The sequence below is a fragment of the Xiphophorus hellerii genome, chromosome 5 (genome assembly GCF_003331165.1).
Source record: "Xiphophorus hellerii strain 12219 chromosome 5, Xiphophorus_hellerii-4.1, whole genome shotgun sequence".
Lineage (NCBI taxonomy): Eukaryota > Metazoa > Chordata > Actinopteri > Cyprinodontiformes > Poeciliidae > Xiphophorus > Xiphophorus hellerii.
In genome coordinates, this window is record NC_045676.1 from 16320344 (window position 1) to 16345240 (window position 24897).

At 39.4% G+C, this 24897-nt stretch overlaps 1 protein-coding gene across 1 annotated transcript in view; it reads left to right on the top strand.

Moving 5' to 3' along the window:
• The first annotated feature begins 463 nt into the window (after positions 1 to 463).
• The window catches only part of mxd4 (MAX dimerization protein 4), a 34431-nt gene continuing 9997 nt past the window's right edge, over positions 464 to 24897 (top strand). Inside the window, exons 1-3 of the mRNA XM_032563708.1 lie at positions 464 to 704; positions 1143 to 1239; positions 10216 to 10245. Coding sequence (XP_032419599.1) covers positions 641 to 704; positions 1143 to 1239; positions 10216 to 10245 — 191 coding nt within the window. The 5' untranslated portion in view covers positions 464 to 640. The remainder of the gene's footprint in view (positions 705 to 1142; positions 1240 to 10215; positions 10246 to 24897) is intronic.

Consider the following 24897-nt stretch of genomic DNA (forward strand, 5'->3'; position numbering starts at 1 on the left):
GTGTAACGGGCCCAGCTGAAGACTTTCAGGATGACTTGTACAGGAAATAAAGACAAAACATCATCCGTGTGACTGATATCGTGCGTCATGCCACACGATATATGACTGAAGTATAATTGAGCCTTGCTGACTGAACAAATGCCGTTTATTCCTCGGCCAAAACGCAGAAACCGTACTTCGAGAAGTTGTCTCACTTTGGAAAACCAAAACAACATCCAAGTTCAACTATCTGAAAAACACCCTCTTTCTCATTAGCCAATCAGACGCTTCCACACAGAGTAGAAAGCCAATGAGCAGCGAAAAAGGCGGGCACTAGCGGCTGTTGCTAGGGCATATCGCCAATGACTTCACTCAGTTAAGCCAATGACATCTCACAGAGGACTTTCATTGGCGTAGACGCGCCTCAGGGAGGTTTTCTGATTGGATGGCGGTGTAATCAGTTGGTTTCCTGAGTTTAGGTGCTGCTGTTACTGTAGTTTGGAGTCGTCAGGACTCAGAAGTGAACGTAGCAGCGTTTGGGCTCCGCTGAAGAACAGCTTTTATTTTTAAACCTCATTCCATTATTTTATGAATTGTACATTTGTGTAGATAGATATATTTTTTTTTCTATTTTTTTAAAGAACACCAAGACCCGGAGAAGATGGAACTGAATTCTCTTTTAATTTTGCTGGAGGCTGCAGAATATTTGGAGAGACGAGACAGAGGTATTTAAAGCTGAAGTGACAGGCATTTATTTAAAGGAGTTGTTTTGTGACATGTTAAATTAGGTTCGATGCTTCTGGGTTTTAACACATACCCTGCCTTCAGTGCAGGTATGATGTCACTTGTTTCTCAATGGGACACAGACAAGGCGATGGGTACAAAGTGGACCCAGAAACATGATGTGCTACAGAAAGAATGATGTAATCTAATTTTATAGATACGACTTGTTTATGTCTTGTTTAAATATATGAAAACGGGGTTTAAAGCAGTTATATTAAAAATATGGGTTATTGTGCACTCTACCTTGATATAAAAATGTTTGTACTAATGGATTATTTCTTGAAAGGATTTAGCCGTAATATCAATTTCACGTTTTCCTGTATTGACTGGCTAACAGTAAACTAACATTTCATTATTTATTGTTTTATGTGTGTCCACAGAGGCAGAACATGGTTATGCGTCTGTTTTACCCTACAGTGACTTTTCCCGAAAGAAATCGAAAGCCACACCAATTTCCAGAAAAGCTCAGAACAATAGGTAAATATGTACCAATATGTCTTGCCTTCACGTGCCATGCCATTGTCAACTCTAGCGGTGCATAAGCAGCCCTTCTGGTATCTAGGTGTGGGTTGGGATCGGTGTGTTTTGGTCTCTCCAATCAACAGTGCCACGCGTACACTGTCAACTCTGCTGCCTCTGTCTGTTTCTGTGTTGCCCTCCCCATGCTGAGAGAACCGGAGAGAGAGAAAAACACACGCACACCCGACACGCATTTAACCTTTCGTTTCTGCAGCATGTCTCACACAGCTTGTCCTGCTTTCACCTGGGTTAAAATGTTATGTTTTTCATGCGGCTAGGGTGTTTTGTGTGGTGTGTCTGGTTGCAAAATGAAAGTCCTGCAAAAGAAAAACAGAGAGAGTGACAGAGGGTCGCATTTCAGGAACTGCAGTCCTGCACTTTCTTCCCACACTCACCCAGAACACAAGAAGGTTGTTGTTGTCCTCATGTTTTTTGATTGAACCGTCAGTATTTAAATGTTTTTTTTTTTGGTCAGTTCTCCGCTGAATGACCTCTCCTGCTTAGAAAACACATCCTCAACATGTTCTACTGAACTCAACACAAAGAAAATTGCAGGTTTCAGTTTTGATTCAATTTTACTTTATGATTTCTAACTTGTTAGATAAATGACTGAAGGTTAATACCTAACCTTTCTCAGAATAGCTCTGCGTTCCCCACTTTGTGCCAACTTTGCATTGTAGTTTCATGCCTTCCTATTTATTCCCATGTGGGTTTGCATATCACTTTATTTATCTTAGTACTTTTTATAGGCTTATTCTAATTATATATTAAATTATATTTTTTATTATATCATTAAAAATATCATATTGTTAATGCTATAATTAAAAATATTATTTTTTTATTAAAAATAATATTTTTAATTACACATGACAAATTACAATTGTCATGTGTAATTCTGACCCCTAGAGACCCCAAGATAATTCTGAGTGACTTCCTGCCAGAGGTGTGACCAAGTCACTGTGTTGCAAGTCTCAAGTAAGTCTCAAGTCTCTGTCCTCAAGTCCGAGTCAAGTCTCAAGTAAAGAAGGCAAAAGTCGAGTCAAGTCTCAAGTCAGGAACCTTTAATTTCAAGTCATTTCGAGTCGTTTTTTTTTTTCTAATAATTTGCAATTATACATAAAATTCAAATATTAGACCATTTGTTCTTTTTAAAATATGTATTTGAGGTTCATTTGTGATCCTCTTATTCATCTGGTATTCTTCAAATCTGTCAGAAATAAACAGATGTCAGAAAATAAATTACAGCCATTCATGAATTACATTTGACTTCAGTTTACTCCTTCTATTCATAAATAAACATCAACACTACAACAATCATAGTTTTCATAAAATGAAATAAGTATAAATGAAGTTATCACAAGTAAACTCAGGAAGGTCTTTGCATTTATTTTTCTGCTTTTATTTCTAAGTATGTTAGTTTCAGTCCTCCGTAAATATGGGACAGATATTCTAAACACAAAATTTATTTGGGACAGTCACTGTATTTGGTCTTTTTTTTTTTTTTTCCCAGCAAAGCTATACTACTTGGAAATGGGTTCTGTGCGACATGTGACAGTCACGCCGGTCAGTGCATTAAGTCAAAAACAGTTGACTTAATGCACTGACTGCAGTAAACAATATATTGTCAATATAATTTCCCAACGTAGATGTCTTCAAATACACCAACCATCCTTAGATGATACTAGACCCGGCTCATCATCATGATGGGACAGAGAGACTCTGTTCCCTGTGTTCAGGTCCAGAATCTGCTTTCTGTTCCGGAGCCCCGCTCACTATCCACCGGCTTCCTGAGCTAACACGGTGCACATTATTTGTGGAGGCATTTGAAGGACCGGATTTATGGTAAATCATCACCAATTTAACCCGGAGTACACATGCTAACACGAAGTTAGCTAAAGTCAACTATCTTACAGCAAAAGAAAAGTGCCACCTACCGATCTTTGTGAAGCTTCAAATGCCGGACAAAGTTGGACGTCGTGGCATCTCCATCCGATATTCTCTTCTTGCATGTTTTACAAGTTGCAGTTCGTTTTTTAGTCGAAAGTTCATAACCTACGTAGCCAAAAGAAATTACTCGCGGAAGCATATTGAGCGGTTATTTCGTATTTCGTTCCCTGAGCTCTGTAGCTTTGCCGCGTTTTTTTAAACGTCCAAATCCTGTTAATTTGATTGGTTGTGCTGCAGCTACGTACACATACATACATAAGGAGAGAGGAAAAACATAGTGACGGTCTGCGCATATTGATACGGAATGAGTGAAATTAATTAATGACGCCACTTTATAAATAATGTGTTTTAAATTTTAAGACTTTGAGCAAAAAATATCAAGTCTTTTCAAGTAAACAGCTTCAAGTCGAGTCAAGTCCCAAGTCAATGGCATGAAAGTCAAAGTCAAGTCCGAGTCTTTGAGCATTTTTTCAAGTCAAGTCTCAAGTCGTGATTTTAACGACTCGAGTCTGACTCGAGTCCAAGTCATGTGACTCGAGTCCCCACCTCTGCTTCCTGCTAGTAAATATTACCCTGTTGGAGTCATACAGCCACATTTCCTTATAGCGGAGCATGAGTAGATTATAGAAGATTATTTTAAACCGATGTTTGTCAGTGTGCACAAATCTCCCAGTAGTAATTCATAGTCGGTACAAAATGTCCTGCTGAGATCAGCACTATTTAGTGCATAAAAAAGTTGTGTATCAAGTGACCTAACCTACAGAGATACGAAAGGGCAAAATCATGAGCACTCACCCAAAATAACCCTGTTTTATTTGGAATATTTCCTGATGGTAGCAGAATTTAGAAACCTACTTTAAATCATTGGTCATCAGAGTGGGTACTCATTATTTCCAAGGAGGAAACGAATTGGATCGTGATTGGCAAAAAAGATCCCGTGGACGTTAATTCCACTTATTAGAAAATATTTAAATCTGCAAAGTTTTTGAAATGGTGATGGTGTAATGTGACAATCAACCCCTGAGGTCTGAGTCAGTTTACCTTTGCCAATTCTTTCCCAATAATTTGTACCATTTCATTCCCACATACTCCCATTTATACCTATCAACAACCATTACAAACCCAAATATTTACCAGTTAGATGAATGTATTTCTCTTGGTAGTATTACTGATTGTCGTTCTGATCACCGCATGGATTACTCGACTCTTATGAAATGTAAGAGATTCCGTCCTCTGATCAAACTTGCGTTTTGCAACTCTGAGTGACGTCCAGATGACTTCAAGTAAACTAGTGTTTTTAAATGATCGGTGTGGGTACAAAACATCCCTGATATGGGTTCGAATTGACACAAGACTGCAAAAGTACAACATGGTATCGGTGCAAATTAATCTGAATCCACCTTAAATTATAGGTCATGTACAGTTGCAGGTGCCTGCAACCATAACATCTTTAAAATCTTTGTTTAGCTTGACACTGGAAACATACTTATGACTAATTATAAGCAGGTAATATTTTACCAGCAGGATATAACACTCTGAACATTTCACTAAACTTTAAACCATCACCACATTTGTATTAGATAGCTATTTACAGAGAAGCTTATAACCATTTACACAGGAAATGAAGGACGGAGGCAGTGTGCTACTGATGGTCATCCAGTGTGAAACTCATACTGATAGCAGAACATGTTAAACTTTTTTGGTCAAAGTAAAGAAAAAATGAGGCAGTGTAGTTTTTTTTTTAATAGTTTTTTTTTTTACCAATTTTTTTATTTCCCAACTTTGTTGTAACTGGGTTGGAAATTCTTTACATGTCGGAGTGTCATTAGTGGTGCGCAATCTCCCATCTCCATTTTTAGATATAAATAATTTGTTTCTCACTAAACAATCATCCAGTGAAAATGTAAGAATGACTTAAAGGTTTGTAAAATAGTGCTTGCATCAACGTTTGACATTTTTGACATACAATTTGTCGAAAAGCCTCCTGGCCCCACTAGGTTTGGTTCTCGGGTTAATCAAATCTGGATTAATAATTTTAAAAAAAAGTTTATTACTGCTGGATAAATGCTGGATAAAGTTTTACATGCTGACAAACGAATCTTTACATGTGACAAACCACAGCCTACTTGAAATGAAACTTGAGTCATTGATCGGGTAATAAATCCTGTAAGCTCATGTTGCTAAAAACATAGTTGTCACAACAGATTGGGCTTCCCTTCATTTATGTCTGCAAAATGTATTGCATCATGTGGATACACACCCTCAGTAGGAGACTAATCTGGATTTTCTTTGTAACTATATGCATTTTTCGAAACTTATTTGAACCTGGTGTGTAATAGTGTATTTATTTGGTCATTAACTATACCTTTTAGTCTGGATAAGTTGTCACTATCTAAGGGAATTTGTATAATTAATATTTTTGTTTGTACAATTAAATGCTGATTAAGATTTTTTTTTAAAGTTGATATGTTAAATAGTTGGTAAGTAATTTCACAGTAGCAAACTACGCAGCGGGTGATTGGTTGAGGTTAAGAGTTAATATTTGGTTTTAAGTTTTGTAAAATTAAAATGATACTTCAAGTTCACCCAGTTCCTACCACATTCTGTTGATCTTACTAGGAAATGCATCCTTTCAATAAACGGGTGAATGATGAAAAGGGAGTGCGGATGTGTGTGCTGGGTGTGGTGGCCCACACACATACCTGTGGAACAAACCCACGCCCACTGAGTTTGAGGACTAATTTTCACTCCATCTTAATGTGACTGCTCTTAATTAAAACTCTCCTCCATTGTTTTTATGCATGGGCAGGACCTTCAAGTTAGAGTGTGGACCTGAAGAAAATGTAACATTAATCAGGTTTAAAAGAATTTAAAAAGATGGTCGTTTTGGCAGAAGTACGGGTGACATGTCTCTAAGTCTGTTCTCGGAGAATAAGCAAAATAATATTTCACATGTACATATAGCAAGAGGCAGTCCCCACTGAGTGTCTTTTAAATTAACGCTGTGTTTTGGCTTTTACTAGTTTCTGTTTCACTGAGACTCCTCTGTATTACACTGACATATAAATAGTCACATAAAAAAAGAGCTTTATTTTCAGCCTTGAATTCCTTCCTGTGAGTAGGGAAATGTTCAGGGGATGGCCATTGCTGTGTTACTTCCTTCTAAAAACTGACATAGGACATCATTGGTTTTGCATGCCAGACACCGTGCTTTTACATAACATGTAAAAATGTGTGGTTTAACCTGTGGGTGGGAGCATTCCCTTTCTCCTCGCGATTTCCTGCTTGGGCCTCATGCTTTGACTGGGACATTTTCCTCCAATTTGTACATCTTTCAATAACACAACTTCCTCCGTGCTGGGAGCGAAGCTCTTTGTCTGCTTTCTTAGATCTGCAGCAGTGTGACATCCTGTGCTCCTTCTGGGATGATATTGTGCAGACTGGTCAGCCGTAACCCTTTCAACACGTCTTGTTGTTGCGGTACAGCTGTGGGAACCACTGCTTTCGTGAGCTTGGCAGGGGGTGGGGGGGAGCTCTAGGGTGGTGGAAAGTCTGAAAAGGGCTTGTTGTCAGTCTGGCCCCTTTTGTTGTTGCTGTTTTTGTTTTTGTTGCCTTGGTATCCATGACGCCCTCATGAACGGAGGGCCTGTTTCGGTTGCCCTCCCGGCTGCCTGCGTGTCATAACGGGGGGAGTCTCTCCTCGGAATAGCCCATACGCTGAGGAATTCTGCACCGTCTGAAGCCTCCAGACGTCTGAGAGGGTTTTTTATTCCGTGTCCTTCGGCGCTGATCGGCCATCATGCAGAAACTGCAGCAGTGCGTGCAGCAGTGCATGCGGTGTCACAGATCCCTCGCTCTGTGAGGAACAGCTCAGCTGAGCTCTCCCTGCATTTTATCTTTGCAGCTATTCTCCATAATTGAAAAACACATTTTAAATTTGAAGCTCTGCTTTTAGAATTATACTTAAAAGTTTAGAACTTTACATATTTCTGTCATGAAGCTTTGTAGAAAGCTCTCCAGCTACACTAAATTGTTCCAGCTTCGTAAAGCGGTAGCAGTAAAAAATTGGTGAGAATTTGCAGTCAGCAGGGGTGTGACCCTCTGCTGCAGCTGGACGTCTCTCCTTGTAAGTGTCGATCAGTTTTCCACTTCAGCTGCAAGGCAAACAGAACAGCTTTGATTGTAGTGTGAGCTGTTTACTGCATGTCCTTAAAACATTTTACTTACTTCATTACTTACTTAGCAACAATTCCCTCATCCGATTTAAGATTTGTTGTCAAAAACCATGTCGTTTGCTTAGGCTCATGTTCCTCTTATATGACCCACTTTCTGTTGATATTCTGCTCAGGGCCAGATGTGCTGCCTTTTTCCTGCCCAGTTTGTTCTCATCGTTTGATGTAGCAAATCAGAGCCACAGCATCACATTTTGGCTGCTACGTTGTAATTTAGAGCCTTTCTGATGATGGAACGTGTTTATGACTCCAGATCAATTTGCAGCTTTGCCAATTCGTACCCATATTTCATAAATTCACGTGTTTTCCATTTGTTGTCTCTATACAAAATATGTCATATCCATTTTTCTAACCATCACATATCAGTTTATTTTTCTGGATAACATGATAACGATAAACAGCCATAAAATGCATAAATCTAAATCCTAATCTCACAGTATATTTACCCACTCGATTTTATTTTACACCTTAATTGTATTGACAATGGTTGTGATGTCAGCTTAAGTTAGTGTACTCTTATGATATCAGATAGCTAATCACAACTCTCCCCCCCCCCCCCCCCCCCCAAAAAAAAAAAAAACTAGGAGATATTATTTAATGGACTCATAACCATTTTTCCTTACAGTCGACTATGGGAAAATTCTAGAATGTTTTAAAATTATTGGCTGTAAAATCTTGTACAAAATCTTCCCAAGGCAAATACAAGTTGGCTCATGGTTTGTCAGGAAATTTCCTATGGCAAGCAGCTCCTTTCTTTGCTGGAAAACATAGATTTTCAAATGAATAATAATTCATTGCACTATAGCTGCCTTGTGAAAAATTTTGTGTGAATGTTTCTATTTGTTCTAGATTAGTACAGGTCATTTTGCCCCTTCCATTTCATACCTAGTTCTACATAGGGGGATACGTATGCTATGGACAAGAACATATTCATATATTTTGTTTCATTTACATTTGCAGTGTTTGAGCCTAAGAAAAACTGTATTTTAGTTCTTCATTTTTAATAAGTACAGCTACTGAAACAGTGCGAAATAATTAATTCCAGTCTTGTTTTGATGCGCTTATGAAACATCAAACAAGTATTTTTAATGTTATTGTGTTATTGTTTTCATCATAATTTGACAAATTCTTATTAGATTATATATTTTTAACAATACACTATAACGTAATTGTCAACTTAATTCTATTTTGTACAGATTTAAGTAATAATTGCATATTAGTTAATTGGTAGTTTCATATTTTGATGAAATATGGGCTTAGATAATCGTATAAAATCCAAATCTCATATCATTTAATACAGACATATGGTTATATTCAAAACTATTTCTATTGATTTTGGTTTTGTTTCCAGTTTGGACCAGGAGATGGTAGCTTATGGGACTAATATAGCCACATTTAATTTAATTCAGTTGAAAATTTTAATTGAATTCAGTTGAAAAATGAGCAGATTAGTGAAAATGACTTTAAATCAATGGTTTTCAAAGAGAATATGAAACATGTTCAAGGCAGGACATTTGGCAGTACACATTGTCCAGTTGGATAAGGCTATTTTTCATTCCTGAAAACTGTTGGTACAAAATGACCAAAATAGCAAAAGCATGATATGGTAAAGGTTTAAAAAAAATTATGGAGACAAATATTTTTCTGAAGTGCTCAGATTTCTCTTGTATTTAAATTGAATTGTGACTTTTAAAAAAAAAATTAAATGACACCCTATTTCTATTGATTGCGGTTCTAATATTCATTACAAAAGACAAAAGCAGAGTAACTGTGAGTGATTTAATGAGTGCATGTAATAGTCACTTGAGTCACATATTTCCGTAGGTGTAGAAATCACTATGAAAAGCCGTTTGTCCCCTTGAAAATGTTTTTTCAGTAGAAATTGACACGTACAAAGCAAAAAACATCAAGACAACATTGTATTGTATTTTTCAAAGCACAAAATGAAACCAGAAAGTTTTGTTTTTCTTTTTTTGTTTCTTAAATAAAGACAGACATATTTTCAAAGCGCTCTGTGTAGTGTTCCCCTAATAGCGGATTTGGTATTATTAACATTAGCCACTGTGAAAGAGGCCTTAAGATGCTTAGAGGCAAGCATGAGTTCCTTTGTGAGGATCCTGAGCGTAACAGCTTATTACACACCTTTCTCCAGGGGTTATCTTTGTTGGCTGACCCCTCCCCGGCAGGTTAACAATGGTCTTGAATTTCCACCATCTGTACAGAATGTTCCTCACCGAGGATTTGTGTAATACAAACTCCTCATTAACCTTTAACCTTTCCGCCCTGATGATCATCAACAGCGCTGGAAAGCTCAGGCTTAGATCGACATGTGCTCTTGGAATAATATCTGGTTGACTCTTTACTACCTGCCTCAGCTGAATAAAATATACATTTTTCTCATCATCTTATTAAATATTAATACTAAATGAAAATCTGATGATGCTGTAGGGTCATGCAGAAAGGCTGCCGATGGTTAAAAAGAACCTGTTGCCATGCCTGAGCATGTTTCTGCTCCTTATTTGTCAAATCTCTTACAATATACTACAGATTTGTTCACTTTAGAGCCTTTTTTGTTGCATCACGTCACGATGCAATGTAACCTCTCTGATCTTTTTGCATGCGTTTATTTGACTCGTCGCTCCCACATTTAGATCAAAAAACATTTAGTCTTTTATTATTACACAGAATCTCATGCTATGTGATGATCTTGGGGTGTTATGATCCTGGTCCTGATACTCGTCTTTTCCTCTTTCAGATCATCACACAATGAGCTTGAAAAACACAGGTAAGTTGATATCTGACACTCTGCAACACTATGCATTTTCTTTAAGTCTGTTTGATTGGCGATTGTGTTTCCGAGCTGCAGGTAGAAATCAGATTTATTCCTCTTAGTGAAAATCAACCTGTAATGCCAGTCAGATGTAGAGACTTCCTCCAAGAGTCCATTGTGTCTGAAATTAGATAATGAGATGATTTCAAAGTGAAGCTCGACGTGCATTAGATCTTTCTCCATTTCACAGCTGAAATCCGCAGGCAGACGGGGGGGAATCCTGTCAGAAATGAGATAATCCTGCGTAAAATAATGCTGTGAATGGAGGCGGGGAGAATCTGGACCCTTTTTTGTCATTTCTCCAGACTCAGAAGTCCACAGATGGCACGCACACTCTCTGATCTGGCATTTTCCCAGCATGCAACACTCTCAAGCACAAAATTGTTTTTCTTCAGCTTATTTTTGGGAACGACTCTCACGATTCATGGTGTGGGCACGAGAGACACAGATGACTGTTTTTGCTCTGTTTAGACTTCCATCTTGCTAGGAAGCAAACTCCTTCGTGTTAGAAAAACAAAATAGTGTTTTCCCAGAATTATAGACTTCCTTGCAAAAATGTTCACACATACACATTAAAAATTTTATTTTTCATTTTACAACTACAAACTTGAAAGTATTTTGGTGGGATTTAATTTGATAGACTAACAATGAGAACTGTATAATTATTAAGCTCAAGGGAAAGGATAAATGGTTGTCAATATTTTTAAGCAATAAAAACTGGTTTTGTGGCATCCATTTTTATTCAACTTCCCTGAATAAATACTTAGATCTTCACACGAGCTTTGCACATTATTTTTCTGCAAAATAGCTCAAACTCAGTCAGATTGGGTGGAGAGAATCTTTGAACATCAGTTTTGTCCAAGTCTTGCCAGTGATTATTCATAGAATATAGTTCTTGACTTCGACTGGCCCATTCTAGCACCTGCTCCACAGCAGCTCCGACTATATACTGTATGTCTGGAGTTGTTTTTTCTGCTGCAAGGGGAATCTCTGCCCCAGTCTCAAGTCTTTTGAAGCCCCCAGCAGTTTTTTTTCTGATATCACTCTGTATTTAGTTCCATCCACCTTCCAATCAACTCTGACCAACTCTGACCCCACTGGAGAAAAAAAAAAATTCCCACATCATGATGCAGCCACCACCAAGTTTGACCATGACAAGTGTGTGTTTAGGATGATGTGTTGTGTTATTTTTCAGACACAAATAGATCTTTGCATGTAGGTCAAAAAGTTAAATGTTGGTCTCCCCAGGCCTCCTTCCACATTTTTGCTGTGTCACAAGTCTCTTGGCAAACTTTAAATTTGACTATTTGTGCTTTTAATTCCAACAATGGCTTTCTTCTTCCACTCGTCTATAAAGGCCCCATTTGTGAACTCATAGTTGCCCTATCAGCAGACGTTCAGCAGGTATGAATACTTTTGCAAGGCATGATAAGAAGATGTAAATTCTTTGGGCCCTTTGATTTCCTGTAAATGCAGCTGGCCTTCTCCTGTGGCTTTCAAGAAACAGCTGATGTGACTGACAGCGTGTGAGCAGTGGCTGAAATAGGCGTGTTTAAGTGCTGACACACACTGTCAGGGCTTGGGGTTTGCCAGTCACATGTCTGGCAGTGAGTAATAGTGTATGTGTGTTGCATGAAGTGAAACAAGTAAGGACATATTCTTCCGTGACCTGCGAGACATAGACGTAGGACCTGGATGATTACGCTGCAGGGGTTGAGACACAGAAGTTTCCTCATGTCCAATGATGGGTGTGGTTGGTTGTTACCAACAAAGTGATGACCAGCCAAATTGACAAATGCACATACCAGCAAAGACTTCTACAATCAGCTTACACACTTCCCTTATCATAAGCTTGTTTTTCCCTCTACAAAAGGTAGATAGCCGTAACTATATTTAGTAAACACCTGAGTTCTCTTGCAGTTTATCAACATCATGACCTTTATTGGGTACAATATTCTCCAGTTCTATAACACTGACAAATTACCCCGTCAATATGTCATCATGTGTTTGGTTTTTGCTAGACTTGTGACTGTTTACATGGAAATTTCCAGTCTCTGTTTGTAATAATAGAGCCCCATACACTCATCGATGTAATTTTCATTAATTGCAAAGCTATGAGGCGAATCTATGTCTGAACATGTGCCCTCAAATTACAAGGTCCGTTGCACACGTCAGGACCTTGTGACGGTGCAGGTCCTGCACAACATACTTTACCTGTCACATCTGGGTATACGTGGAAATAATGGTAACTATTGATGTAATTTGTTTCTTTCCCGGCAAATCTTTACGGCACACAAGCTAGATCCTTGTGAAAGCAGCCAGTTGAATATTTACCAGGTTTTCATTCTATATTTTTACCTTAAAATCAAAAGACTAAATTAACACTTTTGGTTACATTATATTTTAATTCATATTGCTTACTATTTATATTATTTAATATATAAAAATGATTTGTCAGTGGTAGGAATAATTATTTTTAATTTTAATTAATGATTCATTATTTTAATCGCGTTATAGATTTTTTTTTTGTTGTTGTTATTTTTTGTTTAAAATATTAATATGATTCATGATGGCTTGAAAGTGCACAACTGTGCAACTCTCATGCCAGCCCATGACGACATCCACATGTATTGTATTAAAATCCACAACAATAATATATTAGCTAGGGTAACTATTTAAAACCCTTCAAACTAAATGTAAAGCAGGAATAATTGATAGCATTTGCACACATGAGCTGGCAGACTCCTCCTCTTGTTTTTTATCTGCGGTGAACAAAAACGTCATGCCTCTAGTGATACTGCTTTATCAGTGGGGGACTAGTGGTGGATATGTGACAAGCAGTGTATATATATAATCTCACACTTTGCTGTGCCTGAAAATGTCTGCAAATACAGTGAATAATTTAAGTCTGCTATAATTTGTTCTCTCAGTTAGAGTGCCCTTGCTAGCAACATCAATCTATTTTTGAGAGGGTTATTATTTGGTCCACTGGTTTAGTAAAGGAACCTACCATTTAACCTCTGTTTATATGTTGTTGTGGCTCTGAACGTGACTTGAACCCTTACCTAGTATGCACAAATCAACTTATTTATACTGCTAAACTCCCAATAGCAGAAATATTAGCTACAGTAGCTGAAGTTGGACATTTCTATTTCAGTTCAGCTGGTCTGCATTTACAAGTTATGACTTAATATTTAAAATATCACACCCAACGCTAGCATAAATATTCAACAATGTTTGTGTTATAACAAGTATGGCAAATGTCTATGGATAATTAACCCTCTAGAATATGGCTAAAACTGATAAACACTAAAGCATATTTTTTCTTTTTAGTTTAGGGTTTCAGTGTCAATACATGATATGGGTTTGTTCTAGTAGTCAGACTGTTGTGTTAAAATAAGAGCAAGTTTCTAGTCAGTGGTTGCCTTGGTCCTTTCCTGTTTTATTCTCACTTCCAACAACTTAAATGAAGATATTGAAAAATTCTTGGTCTGCTGATTAATTTTGAAACCAAAACTCTTCTGATTGTCTTGTTCAACCAGTTTGAAACATCTTTTTAGATATGCAGACATGTTAAATCCCCAGCAATCCCAGTGTCATAGTCATCACCTTTCTCTTCCATCGCGCCATCAGACGCCTCTGTAGGGAGGGGCTGTTGTTTGAGCCCTGACTCAGTGTTGTTTTGTGGTCAAAGGTTGGGATGTTTTGGTTCACCCTAAAAAGAACATAGAGCCATCCTTTAACGTTCACAAGGGAGTCTAATGGGCAAATAAATGTCCAGCTTAGATGCCGCAAAGCATATTTTATAGGTGTGGTCTAGTTAGACATGCTACTGGAATTTATTATACCTGATTGGAAGGAAAAAAATGTACTACAGTTTTGTTTCCATGAAAGTATTTATGCAAAATCCACAATGCATGCCAAGTTTAACACTGTCCTTCAGAGAAATTCTCCTGGTAGATTTAAATGTATTATGTTTTCAACCAAGAAGTTGGCTTTTGAAATGAGACACAAAGCTCTAAGAATCAAACAATGTAAAAGGCGTTTCACTGTAGAAAAGCTTAGTTTATCTGGTTTTAATGCCTCCTTGCCATCACCCTAATTGTTAGCTTCCTGCACAGGTTCAAGTCAGACCACTCCAAAATGTTAACATTATTTCCAGTTAAAAGATAAATGTTGGTAAAATTAAGAGTCTTTAGATCTAAATCTTACAGAGGTATGAACAACTTAACTTAAGTGAATTATTCAGATTTATTTAATACAAAAGAATTTATTAAAGTGTATTAAATCTTAATCAGTCCTAATTGTGCAGTTAACATAATTGTGAGTGATGGCTAACATAAGGTACAGTGGCAATTTATCATTTATATCATAAATGAAAGAATTTCTTCCCAAAAATAGACAAGCTTATAGCCATACTACCAATAGATGTGAAAAGAAGTCATGTTGCAGATTTGTTGCAATAGTTTACAAACTAAATAAATGTGCTCAGTTCTACATTTCGCTCCGGCATCGGTTTCTCTCACTGCTATGCTTTGATCTTCTGCTTTTGGGTGCCTGTCGCTGCTGCCTTGGCAGGCATTCAGGAGGCACCCTGCATATATTTGTGTCTCGTTATCAGACGGAGTCGTCTGCTGGGCGGGGGCTGAGGTCCCACTGGGTCATCTGTCCCCGACGTAGCCTGCTTATCTGCAGCAGCCCGACTTTAGCCACGGCAGCTCCATTTAGATGGCCTCTGTTGTGGTTCTGCTTATTCTTATGCTTTCTGCCCCTACCAGAGCTGCAGAACTTCAGCTTGAGTTTATAGAGAAACCAATTGGTCCTGTGTGGTTGGTATCCTCTGGCATTGCTTCCTTCCCCTTTCTTTCTTCAACTGCTCTCGATGATGTCTGTGACAGGCTTATCATGCCACATGTTTCCCTTTCAAGCAACGCTGAGAAGTTACTCAACCTTCCCTTTCTCACATGCCACCTGTTCACAGGAACTCTAAACTCAGTAAAATATTGCTGAGCCTTTGAGCTTCCACTTCTCTTAAACAAGGGAGGGATTTTCTCTCCTATTTTTACCACCACTGCTCCCTTTTTTTTTATCAGGTGCTCTGGATTTTGACATAATTGAGGTCACCAGATTTATTTTTCCCTAAATAGTGTTTTCTTACTTCTCCGTGCTACAGTGCAGACAATGTGCCGGAGTGCCGATTGAATCCTGTTTTAAATTCACACACGCTTCAGGAGCAAGCAGGCCATTTGTCAGCCTAATCTTCTCGCTAATTAAATTTACTCCTCCACTGTCCCCCCTAGCTGAGATGAATGACTTTTTCCCCTCGAAAAACTCCTCTGTGTGCCTATAGGGCAGTCAGCTCCCCGCTGAGCCATTTGAATTATACCCATGTTTGAACGAAAAGGCATCCCATGCAATCCCCTCTTGTTTCTTCACCCCTTTGCTTTCTCCTTCTTTACCCCAGAGACCACATCTGGTTTTTCTGTTATCTTGACTTCCCTTCCCCTCTCCACCTCCTTGGTCTGGCTCTCCGTTTCTGCTTGCTGAAAGTGTTTGAGTCAGCAGAACCCGAGGCAGGGCAAAGTTGTAGGACGACCTGCCTTTCACAGACCACTTTGATCAGTCTCTATTCTGACTTCTTTTGTTTTATTTTAGACCATAAGGTGCAAAACCACTTTAAAAACTGTCTTCTGCTTTGTTGATTAGCAGTTTCAACAGCGAGGAAAGTTTCTTTCCTCCCTCCAGGTTTGTTCAAATGTGATGTGTGCACACTCACGTGATTGCATGTGTAATTTACTTCCCCCTCTGCCACAGTGTCAGTTAAATTCGTCCTGTGCGTGGTGGTCTAGAGTCCTAGATCTTACACAAGCAGCCAATATAACGAATGATGATCATGGACACAGTCACATTCATTACAGTCACAGTGCTCAAAGCTTGAGAAGCAATAACAAGACTGAATGCTGCTGTTATACTGCACTGCATCAAGGCTGTCACACATAAAAACAGAAATATGACCAGATCAATTGCATAAAGACAAATTCTGTTTAGAACAAAAGACGTGTGTTTATCTGTATCAGTATGTAAAAGATACTCTATATGCAATTTCTAATCTCAAAATTAAAAACAAATTATTCATTTTAGACTGGAGGATCTCACCGTACATACAATTCTTAATAATGCATAACTTTTGATAATGTTTATTGATGTCTCCATAAGACATCAATAAACTGTTACACAGTGCTCAGATAGAAAGTATTTTATTTTCTATGGGTATGAAATGAAAGTAAATTAGGACAAATTGGTAACATGTAGAAACAAACAGGTGAATTTGAGCCACATAATTGATCCAGAGTGCTACAAATCTTTAGATGTTTTTGAAATTTATCACACATTTTTTTGTTTATGCAGACACTCGCATAGAAACACCTAGAATAGGAGAATACGAGTGCTTCAGACCTACATTTAGTGAAGAATGTTCCTTCTTTGCTTTTCATCTGGTGCTGCAGGGTGTCCGCTAGCAAAACCTGTAATCATTAGCACAACATCTGATGCTTACAAGAGAAACCATGCTGGACGCAGTCTTAATGTCTGTACAGTGAGGTGCACTGGTGCTTGGGTCTATGTTGGAGTCTAAACATACTCCAAGGAGGAAGCTTACAAATTTTAATGAAGCAGCTTTAACTTGGTTTCCCTAATTAAGTGCTATGTTTAGATTTTTCTTAAACAAAGCAAGATTTTGTTTGGTTGGTTTAAAAAGGGTAAGATGAGAAAGGTTTGCTGCTCCAACCTTTCATATTTTGATCCAAACCGCATGCACCTGAAAAGGAAACTGTTCATCGAGACGTTCTCGAGTACGGCAGAAGGAGTGGAATGAGAAGCACACACACACACACGCACACACCCCGGCTGGCTGCTACAGTATGTGTGTGTCAACCAGGCAGCCTGAAATTCAGGTCAGCGGAGCATGCAACGCATATGCTGGAATGTGGAGTTAAGTAACAGAGGCTGAATTTATGGGGGAGACTCGACGGATGGCTTGGGGAGCTCAAAACTCCACAGTGTTTTGCAGCTGCATTCACTGCAGCCCGTTTCAATTCTTCTGGCAGAAAAGCAGTCTCACGTGACTACACACTACACTACCTACATGGAGGGTTATTTTACTATTATTTTACAAATAGTTTCTGCTAAGTTTTAGTGAGTCAATGTGAGACTTTTTAAAAACACCTTTAAATGAGCCTCATGATTTAAACTTAAAAGCTACATAAAACAATATCCATAGCTAGTTAAATTGATAACCTAACTAATTAATATCTAAAATGTAGCATTAGGGAATGTAACAAGAATATTTGTATAGAAATCTGTTAAGCAAACCTAAAGTACGTAGAGCAGGATCAGGAGGTGAAGGCCTGTGCTTTGTAATTTTGCCAGAGCGTAAAATAGCATCCAATCTCCTCAGCCAGAACTACAACAAATATGTTCATTTTCCAATAACATAAATAAATTAATAAAAGAGATTACTTACAAATCCATAAGAAGATAAATAAATGAAAAAAAAAAAAACTAATTGTAATACAGCCTAAATCTGGACTTGTTTACGTCTTCTAAAGGCCTGAAAGTGAGATTTTTAATTTAAATGCTTTGATGACTTTTTAAGTTCGTGCAGTAATCGTGTTTCAAAGTTTCAGTTCTGCATAAACCATAATGAGCTAAAGCATTCAAACTTTATAGAAAAAAAAAAATGTACTCGTGAAGCACTAAATTGGCCCGACTCTGGTTAACTATCTAACTTTCCCAGACAACAAGGAGTCAGAAATCTAATGTCATGCCACTGCTATCTTGTTTGTTAAATATTGACTGAGATCACTATAAAAGCTCGCTATAATAAGGGTTTGATGTGTTTATTGCACATCAAACCGGGAACTTGTCTCTGCTGGTCCATGCAAACTGTGCAGATGTGCTTTTCGGCACACGCAGCAGAAGACGGGTAACGTTCAGGTCTGTCGTTTGGCGTCGCCCTGAAAGGGCTGCGAGACGCACAAGGGGTAAACCGCGCCTCCACGTTCGCTCTCTCACGCGCTCACCTCTTTAAAATCCAGTTCACATGTGTTTTTCTGTTAACACCACTATAAGCTGGCTGCTCTGTGGAAGGGATTTTGCAATGATCCGTACACACACAAGGGGATCGTTTCAGTACACTACAACAATCAAATGAATCCAATTACTCGGCATTCCCGAGCACGCCCTGTGGAAATTCCTGTTTGTTGCGTGGTAGTTTTACTACGATGTGTCAGCCACACACAAATACTACTATTTCCTGAACTTTAATCGCACTTAAAGCATGCTGAAGCCTTTCTGAAGAGTTTTGCTATAAAAACAGAGACCATGTTCAGGTTTCTGTTCACTGAATATGTGTGAGAGTTGGGTCATGTGAGGGTGAGTGAGAGCCATGTTCCGGCAGATACGATCTGGGTTGAGGGGGAACCTGGAGCTGTCTGCCTCACCTTGGTAGCTGTCACTGCTCTCAATGGGCGTGGCGTCTTCGATGACAGAAAACAAACACGGCTCGTCCCAGACGACTGACATTTCATATCGTGGTGATAAAAGCCTCTCGTGTCTCGAGGTGTGTGCGCCTTCCGTATCGCTGACGTGGGCAGCGTGGTGAACCAACCCTCCGGTTTCATATGAACTGCCGCAGTAACTTCTGTTAGGTCTCGCCTCCCCGAGACGGCGCTCCGGCTTTGTGTTGATTGTAAACATGTCTTTGGCGGGCCCGGAGGGTGACAGGCAGACTAATGAAGGGCTGCTGAAGGATTGCGTGTCATTTTCTCGGCAGGACCCCTGGGCAGGGTCCCTCGCCGACCCTCCAACCTTCTCTCCCATCTGCCTCGTTCTCCTCAGGAACCTGCCAGCCAGATGTAGAGGCGCTCTGCTGGCAGCTTTACATTCCAGGGTGTCTCACTATGGCGCTCCAAACTCACGCAACGTCTCTCGCTGGGGAGACACGCTGTAAAAGGAACAGGCACAAAATGTTTACAGAGGGTTGTTTCTCTTTACTTTTAATTTTGCTCTTTTGGTTGCATTAAAGTGAGTAAAACTACTGTTTTAGAAAGCAGAAAACTCTCTCCTAAAATTATAACATAACTCCCAGGTTCAGCTAAGTAATGTCATTAGGAGCTCAGAGAGGGAACATTTAATTTTCTACCTGTGAGACAAAGATAAACAGTGTTTTGTTGTGACCTTTAAAAATAGGACTTGAATGCTTATTTTAAAATTGAAATGTCAGATGCAAGCATACACTGCTTACAGGTACTATGTTTTCAAAACTAAATTTTTCATCTAATTGCTCCTAAATGTCACAGAGAACCTAAGTAGAATCTAAATAATCTACAAGCAGTTAGAAAAAGTTACATCATGTTGTGCTTTTTGTTTAAATGCTGATCATTTTACGGGAAGTTTCACTGTGAGAATCTCATACCGACTCTTCCTTCCCACTACACTGCAATTGAAGTTTTGTTGTTGGGTCCTTTTGAGACCCAGTCAAGGCATCATCTCGTATGCTGATGTCTTACAGGCTTTGGCAAAAACAACCCCTGAGCTGGACGTTCTAATGTATCATCCTCTTTAACTTTAGTGGAGATCATAGCGTGCCAGCTCTAGCAGTTGCAAGAAAAACCGCAGCGGAGATTCTGACGACATCTGACCTCCGTTCTGCAGACTTGGCTCTGTGCCAGATGTGCCACTCTGTCGTGCATGCATGGGAAAAGGAATGCATGGCTTTAAGTTCATTAAACAGCTCAGTGAGTGACGGGTGAAGACTTGTTGTTTGCACTAGGTTGCCTTCTAAGGCCCTATAGCTCTTTGTGGGGGGACACAAAGGCATCCTGGGACACTCTACATCCAGGAGGGGGTGTGTTGGGGTGTGTGTGTGTGTGTGCGTGTGTGTGTGTGTGTGAGCAGCAGCTACTTCTTTTCTAACTAGCTCTATAAGTGCATCTATATAAATTGGCAAGTTGCTGCAAGTTCTCTTTAGCAACAAAACAAGTTGTTTGTGCGAGCAGTCTTAGATAAAAAAAACAAAAAAAAACAAGATCTGAACTCAGCAAAACTGAAGTGTGCATCAGCAGTTTAAATAACTTTTTTCACTTTAAGCAGTGTGTCATTTTTGAGTTCCTTTTTTCCTCCCTAAAGTCTTGGCTTTGTTTTGGCACCCAGTCCCCTGATGGAGAGGGGGAGTGAAGGCCAGAGGTTAAACACAAATCCTCCCGTGGTACTCAGCTCGTGAAAACAGTCAGGTGGTGATTTCTCTGCAAGCGCCCTAACTTCTCACTGTTACCATGCTGCTGTTACACTTCTTTTCTGTTAACCCTTTGGGACCCCGACAGTCTGTGCTCCATTTGGGTCCCTTAGACATAAACAAATACTCATTTAAACATTGTCGTAGAAACATGCAGCGGCATGTTTCTTCCAAATATCTTTTTATTAGTGTGATTATTCACTTCTGTTCTCACCATGCATGACATCATATAAAAATCAATATATTTTTTAACAGTTGTGTGCTAAATGTGGTGATTAAATTCCACATGTAGTAGTTTTTTTCTTATTTGCCTATATTTGCCAATTGATCAAGCCAGAAAATTCTACTCAGTTTGTTGTATTTATTTTTGTGCTGTAAAAGTTGCTCAAGCCCATACATGCAATTAGTAAGTCCACGATACGTGAAAAAAATATCACTCTGTAGGACAGAATAAATTGTTAAATTTTAACTTCGCAATTTCCATGAAATCGTGTTCAGAATAATCGTTATTTTCCAAGTTTGTGCACATAATCAAGGGATTTGACTTCAATTTCACTTTGTGAATTACACCTTATATAAACCAGGGTATAACATTATGAAATAAGTCTACTGTATTTTCTAAACAAAGGAGTTGTACTTGTGAAAATAGGACTATTTGGTTGTTTAATGATTGTATTGACACCCAGCAAATAAGTAAACATGGAAATCAAATTCGAATGATTCAGTCAACAACTCAAATAATGCCAGAAAGATGCAGGTTGCTCGATTTAGTTTAACGGACATTTGAACAACTTGAAGAAAATGTAATTCCCTTTGCATCGGCACAGCTTTAGGTATGCTCAAACACAATAAACGCAACATTTCCCAGGAGGGTCAGATTGAAAACGGGGTGAGTTTTGTGTATTGTCTCTGTCACACAATAAAACTCTTTGAGTTTTAACTTCTCTGAACCCTAACTAACTGCCGCAAACTGCCTCATGCTGTGTTTTTATCAAAGAGCATCCTGATCTGAACCCAAATTGGAAAATTTGTTGTGACTCAAAACGACACAGGTCAAACGGTGAAAACTCTCAGGGACACGGCGATCAGATGCTACTCCTGGCACGGCTGTTTCTGATGATCTGATAAACATTGCGTGACTTCGGCTCAGGAATAACAAACAACGAGTGAGTGAGGGTCCCGGTCCCCACCGCAAATCAGTGCTGCGCTCTTGAGGAAAAACACGGCGCGTCTCGTGACAGGGGAGCGCATGTTGCTGCGAAGGGAGCTGACAGAGACACAATGCTGGGTTGAACGAGATCCTGTCCTGTTGATATGCATCAGGAACACAACGCTCTCCTTAAACAAAGATGTTCCCAACACTGACTGGAGTGCGTTTGTCAGCGTGCAACGCTGGAAACATTGGGGAAAACTGTAGCTGTTTTCTATCATTCCCAACCTCAAAGATTACAGCAATCTTCTCAACTCATTGGGTTTAAAGGAATTATAACAGATACCTAATTTGCTGTATTATAATAATTTGGGGAATTTATCTCAAACCAGAGATTAAAGAATTCCCTTTTTTTTTTTTGCTTATCGCATGCAGACATATAAAAAGTCTTCTTCAATGTAGCACATGCCAGTCCCTAGTTACTTTACATCTTCCTTAAATTTAGCTTTTAATAAGCCTGTAAGGTAATAAATCAGAGAATACAAGTGGGTTAGGATGCAAACTATGAGCAGATTATGTAGAGGGTTTAAAAGAGAGGATTACACATGTTATAACAGTGATACAGACCTTTGCAGAAATACTTTTACTTCCCTAACATTTCCACTAGGGGTGCACCAATTGCAGATTTTGAGTTTGGCCACCAATTATTTTGTTATTAACTACCACTGTCAGGAATTATAAGGTCACACTACACCTTCAGTGTCCCAGTCTTTCAGACTCATGGAAGCACTCACTGCTCGCTGTAACTGCAGTACGATTGCTGCTTTTACGTGTTGTCGCCAAAGTCTTCAAATAACAGAGAAAGTTACTGTATTTTCAGCAATAGTCGCTTTTTTCCCCAGGGGTTTGAAAAATCACTAAAAATATTGACAAATTTACTAATTTAGCAAGAGTGGTGTGATTATTGTTAACTGTGTACGTGCAGACGTGACCTGGTGGGCGGGTCTGTTGGTCATCTGGGAGGAGGAAGCTGGTCATGCTGAGAACATTTAGATTTAGTCAGCCTTACACCTCAACTTCTGTATGTCTGTGCTTGTTCCCAACACTTGATTGTAGGGATAGTAGAAAAACATGAACATGATCGGCTTCTATGTTTTGTGATATTTAGCATTAGGTTGTCTCTAGTGAACGTCATATCAAATGTGCATATCAGACAAAATCAAGAAAGATCAGATTTGAATATTTATGTGAAACAGCTTTGGAATGAACATCCTGTTGCGAAAAAAAAAAAATCTGATCACAGAATATTGCAGTTAAAAAGGCAGAGAAAAGCATAATTGCTTTAACAAGGTGATTGTTTCCCAAAAAGGAATTACCTGAATAATTATCATGTCTCATCATGGTGTTCAGTGAAAAACAGAAATATGTGTCTGATTTATGATACCTTAGCTCTTAAGAGTACTGTTCTGTTACAAAATAGCATAAAAGCACATAAATGAGTTAGGATGGCCTAACCAAAGCCCAGTTCTCAGTCCTGTGCTACAAATTGCTGCCTATCAAATTGAGTGGAGCGTTAGTTATTTTTGGGGATAAATTCCAGTCTGCAGATGTGTAAAGCTGGTAGAGACGAACCCCCAAAGGTGGATTGTGGGGAGAAGCCCCACAAGGAAAAAACTTACATGCTAATTCAATACAGAAAGTCTCCAGGCCAGGACCTTCCAGCTGCAGCACACCACGCTTTTCAGATTTTTATTTGTGAAAACTTTTGAGAAGGTATGATTTTCCTTTCACTTCACAATTCTGCACTACGTTTCTCGGTCACAATTAAATCCACTAAAGTTTGTTGTGATGTGACGAAATCTGAAAATATTTGCGAGGTTTTGAGGCTTTTTCAAGTATGGAAAGCAAATCGTTGGAGCAGGAATGAAAAGCAAAGTTTTCTACACGGGGAGTTGGATCGCCAGGCGCACTATTTGGGGGGAAACGCCTTGTTTTTGTTATTTTATCACAAGAGAAGCTGAGACTGAGGTGGGGGTCCATGACGGTTGGCTCAAATTACCCTTTGGAGGATGCTTGGTGCAGCTGAGCACACTGCGCTGAAAGAGCCCTTCTTTTCAACCCCAGAAAAAGTCGTCCACCAACTCAGACCCCGCTCCTGTTCCCAAAAAAAAAAAAAAAACACCCTTCTGCTGCAGACCCCCTGCTCCTTCCTGCCTGCTTCCCCTGGCTGCAGACCAAGCGCTTCATGTGGCTGGACTGGAGCGGGATGGCCCCCCGCCCCTAACCTCAGAGGACACTTGTTTTCCAGTGGGATTAAGGGCGTGTTGGTATTGGCAGGGTGGAGCAGGGAGTTGAAGGGGTTCGGTCCGAGTTTTTTTTTTTTTTCTTTTTCCCAAGAGCGAGGGTTTGTGGGGATTAAAAGAGCTGGAGCACTTTCACATGCCCTCTTTCGTGGAACACCTCCATACACCTGCAGAGAGAAAGGATTCGTTCATATTTCCGACACATTAAAGCTCTAACCAGATCCCTCAGAAATAAACACGTCCCTCTCATTCAGGAAGTTTATTATGTTGCGGGTCCTGTGGAAAATGCAGGTGACGCCCTTCCTGAAAGGAAGAGAAGACGTTCTGCAGCGGCAACGCGGCTGTAATTGCTGAAGCTTCGTGCTTCAACTCGCCCCAGCGAGCTTTGTTGCTCTGATTAGGTTTATTGTGATGGTCAGAGCAGATCTCACATTGTTAGGAGTTTGTTTACCGTTCAGTTTGAGTTAGCCAAAGGAGTTGGAGAGAAAGAAGGGGACGGAGAGCCCAGAACAAAGAAACTGTTCACGGACCTGCTTGACTAACGGAGGGTTGAAAGGCTTTAATGAACAAATCTGAATGAACCCAGAACAGAGAAAGGGGGCACGCCAGCTCAGTCGACGTTGTGAATCATATACAGTGTCAAGAGAAAAAGAGCTCCTCTTGCACACACAGATTAACTCTGATTTGTCCTCGCTATCACCTAAATAAACATCCCGATGGTGCAGCCAGAGAGCCGTTTACCCAGGGGTATGGGGTTGTTGGCCTGCAGGACTTTGGGCTGGATGCTGAGTTTTCTAGGGTCACAATCTGCATCTTGGATCAGCATTAAACTCACTAGAACAGATGTTCATCATATCATT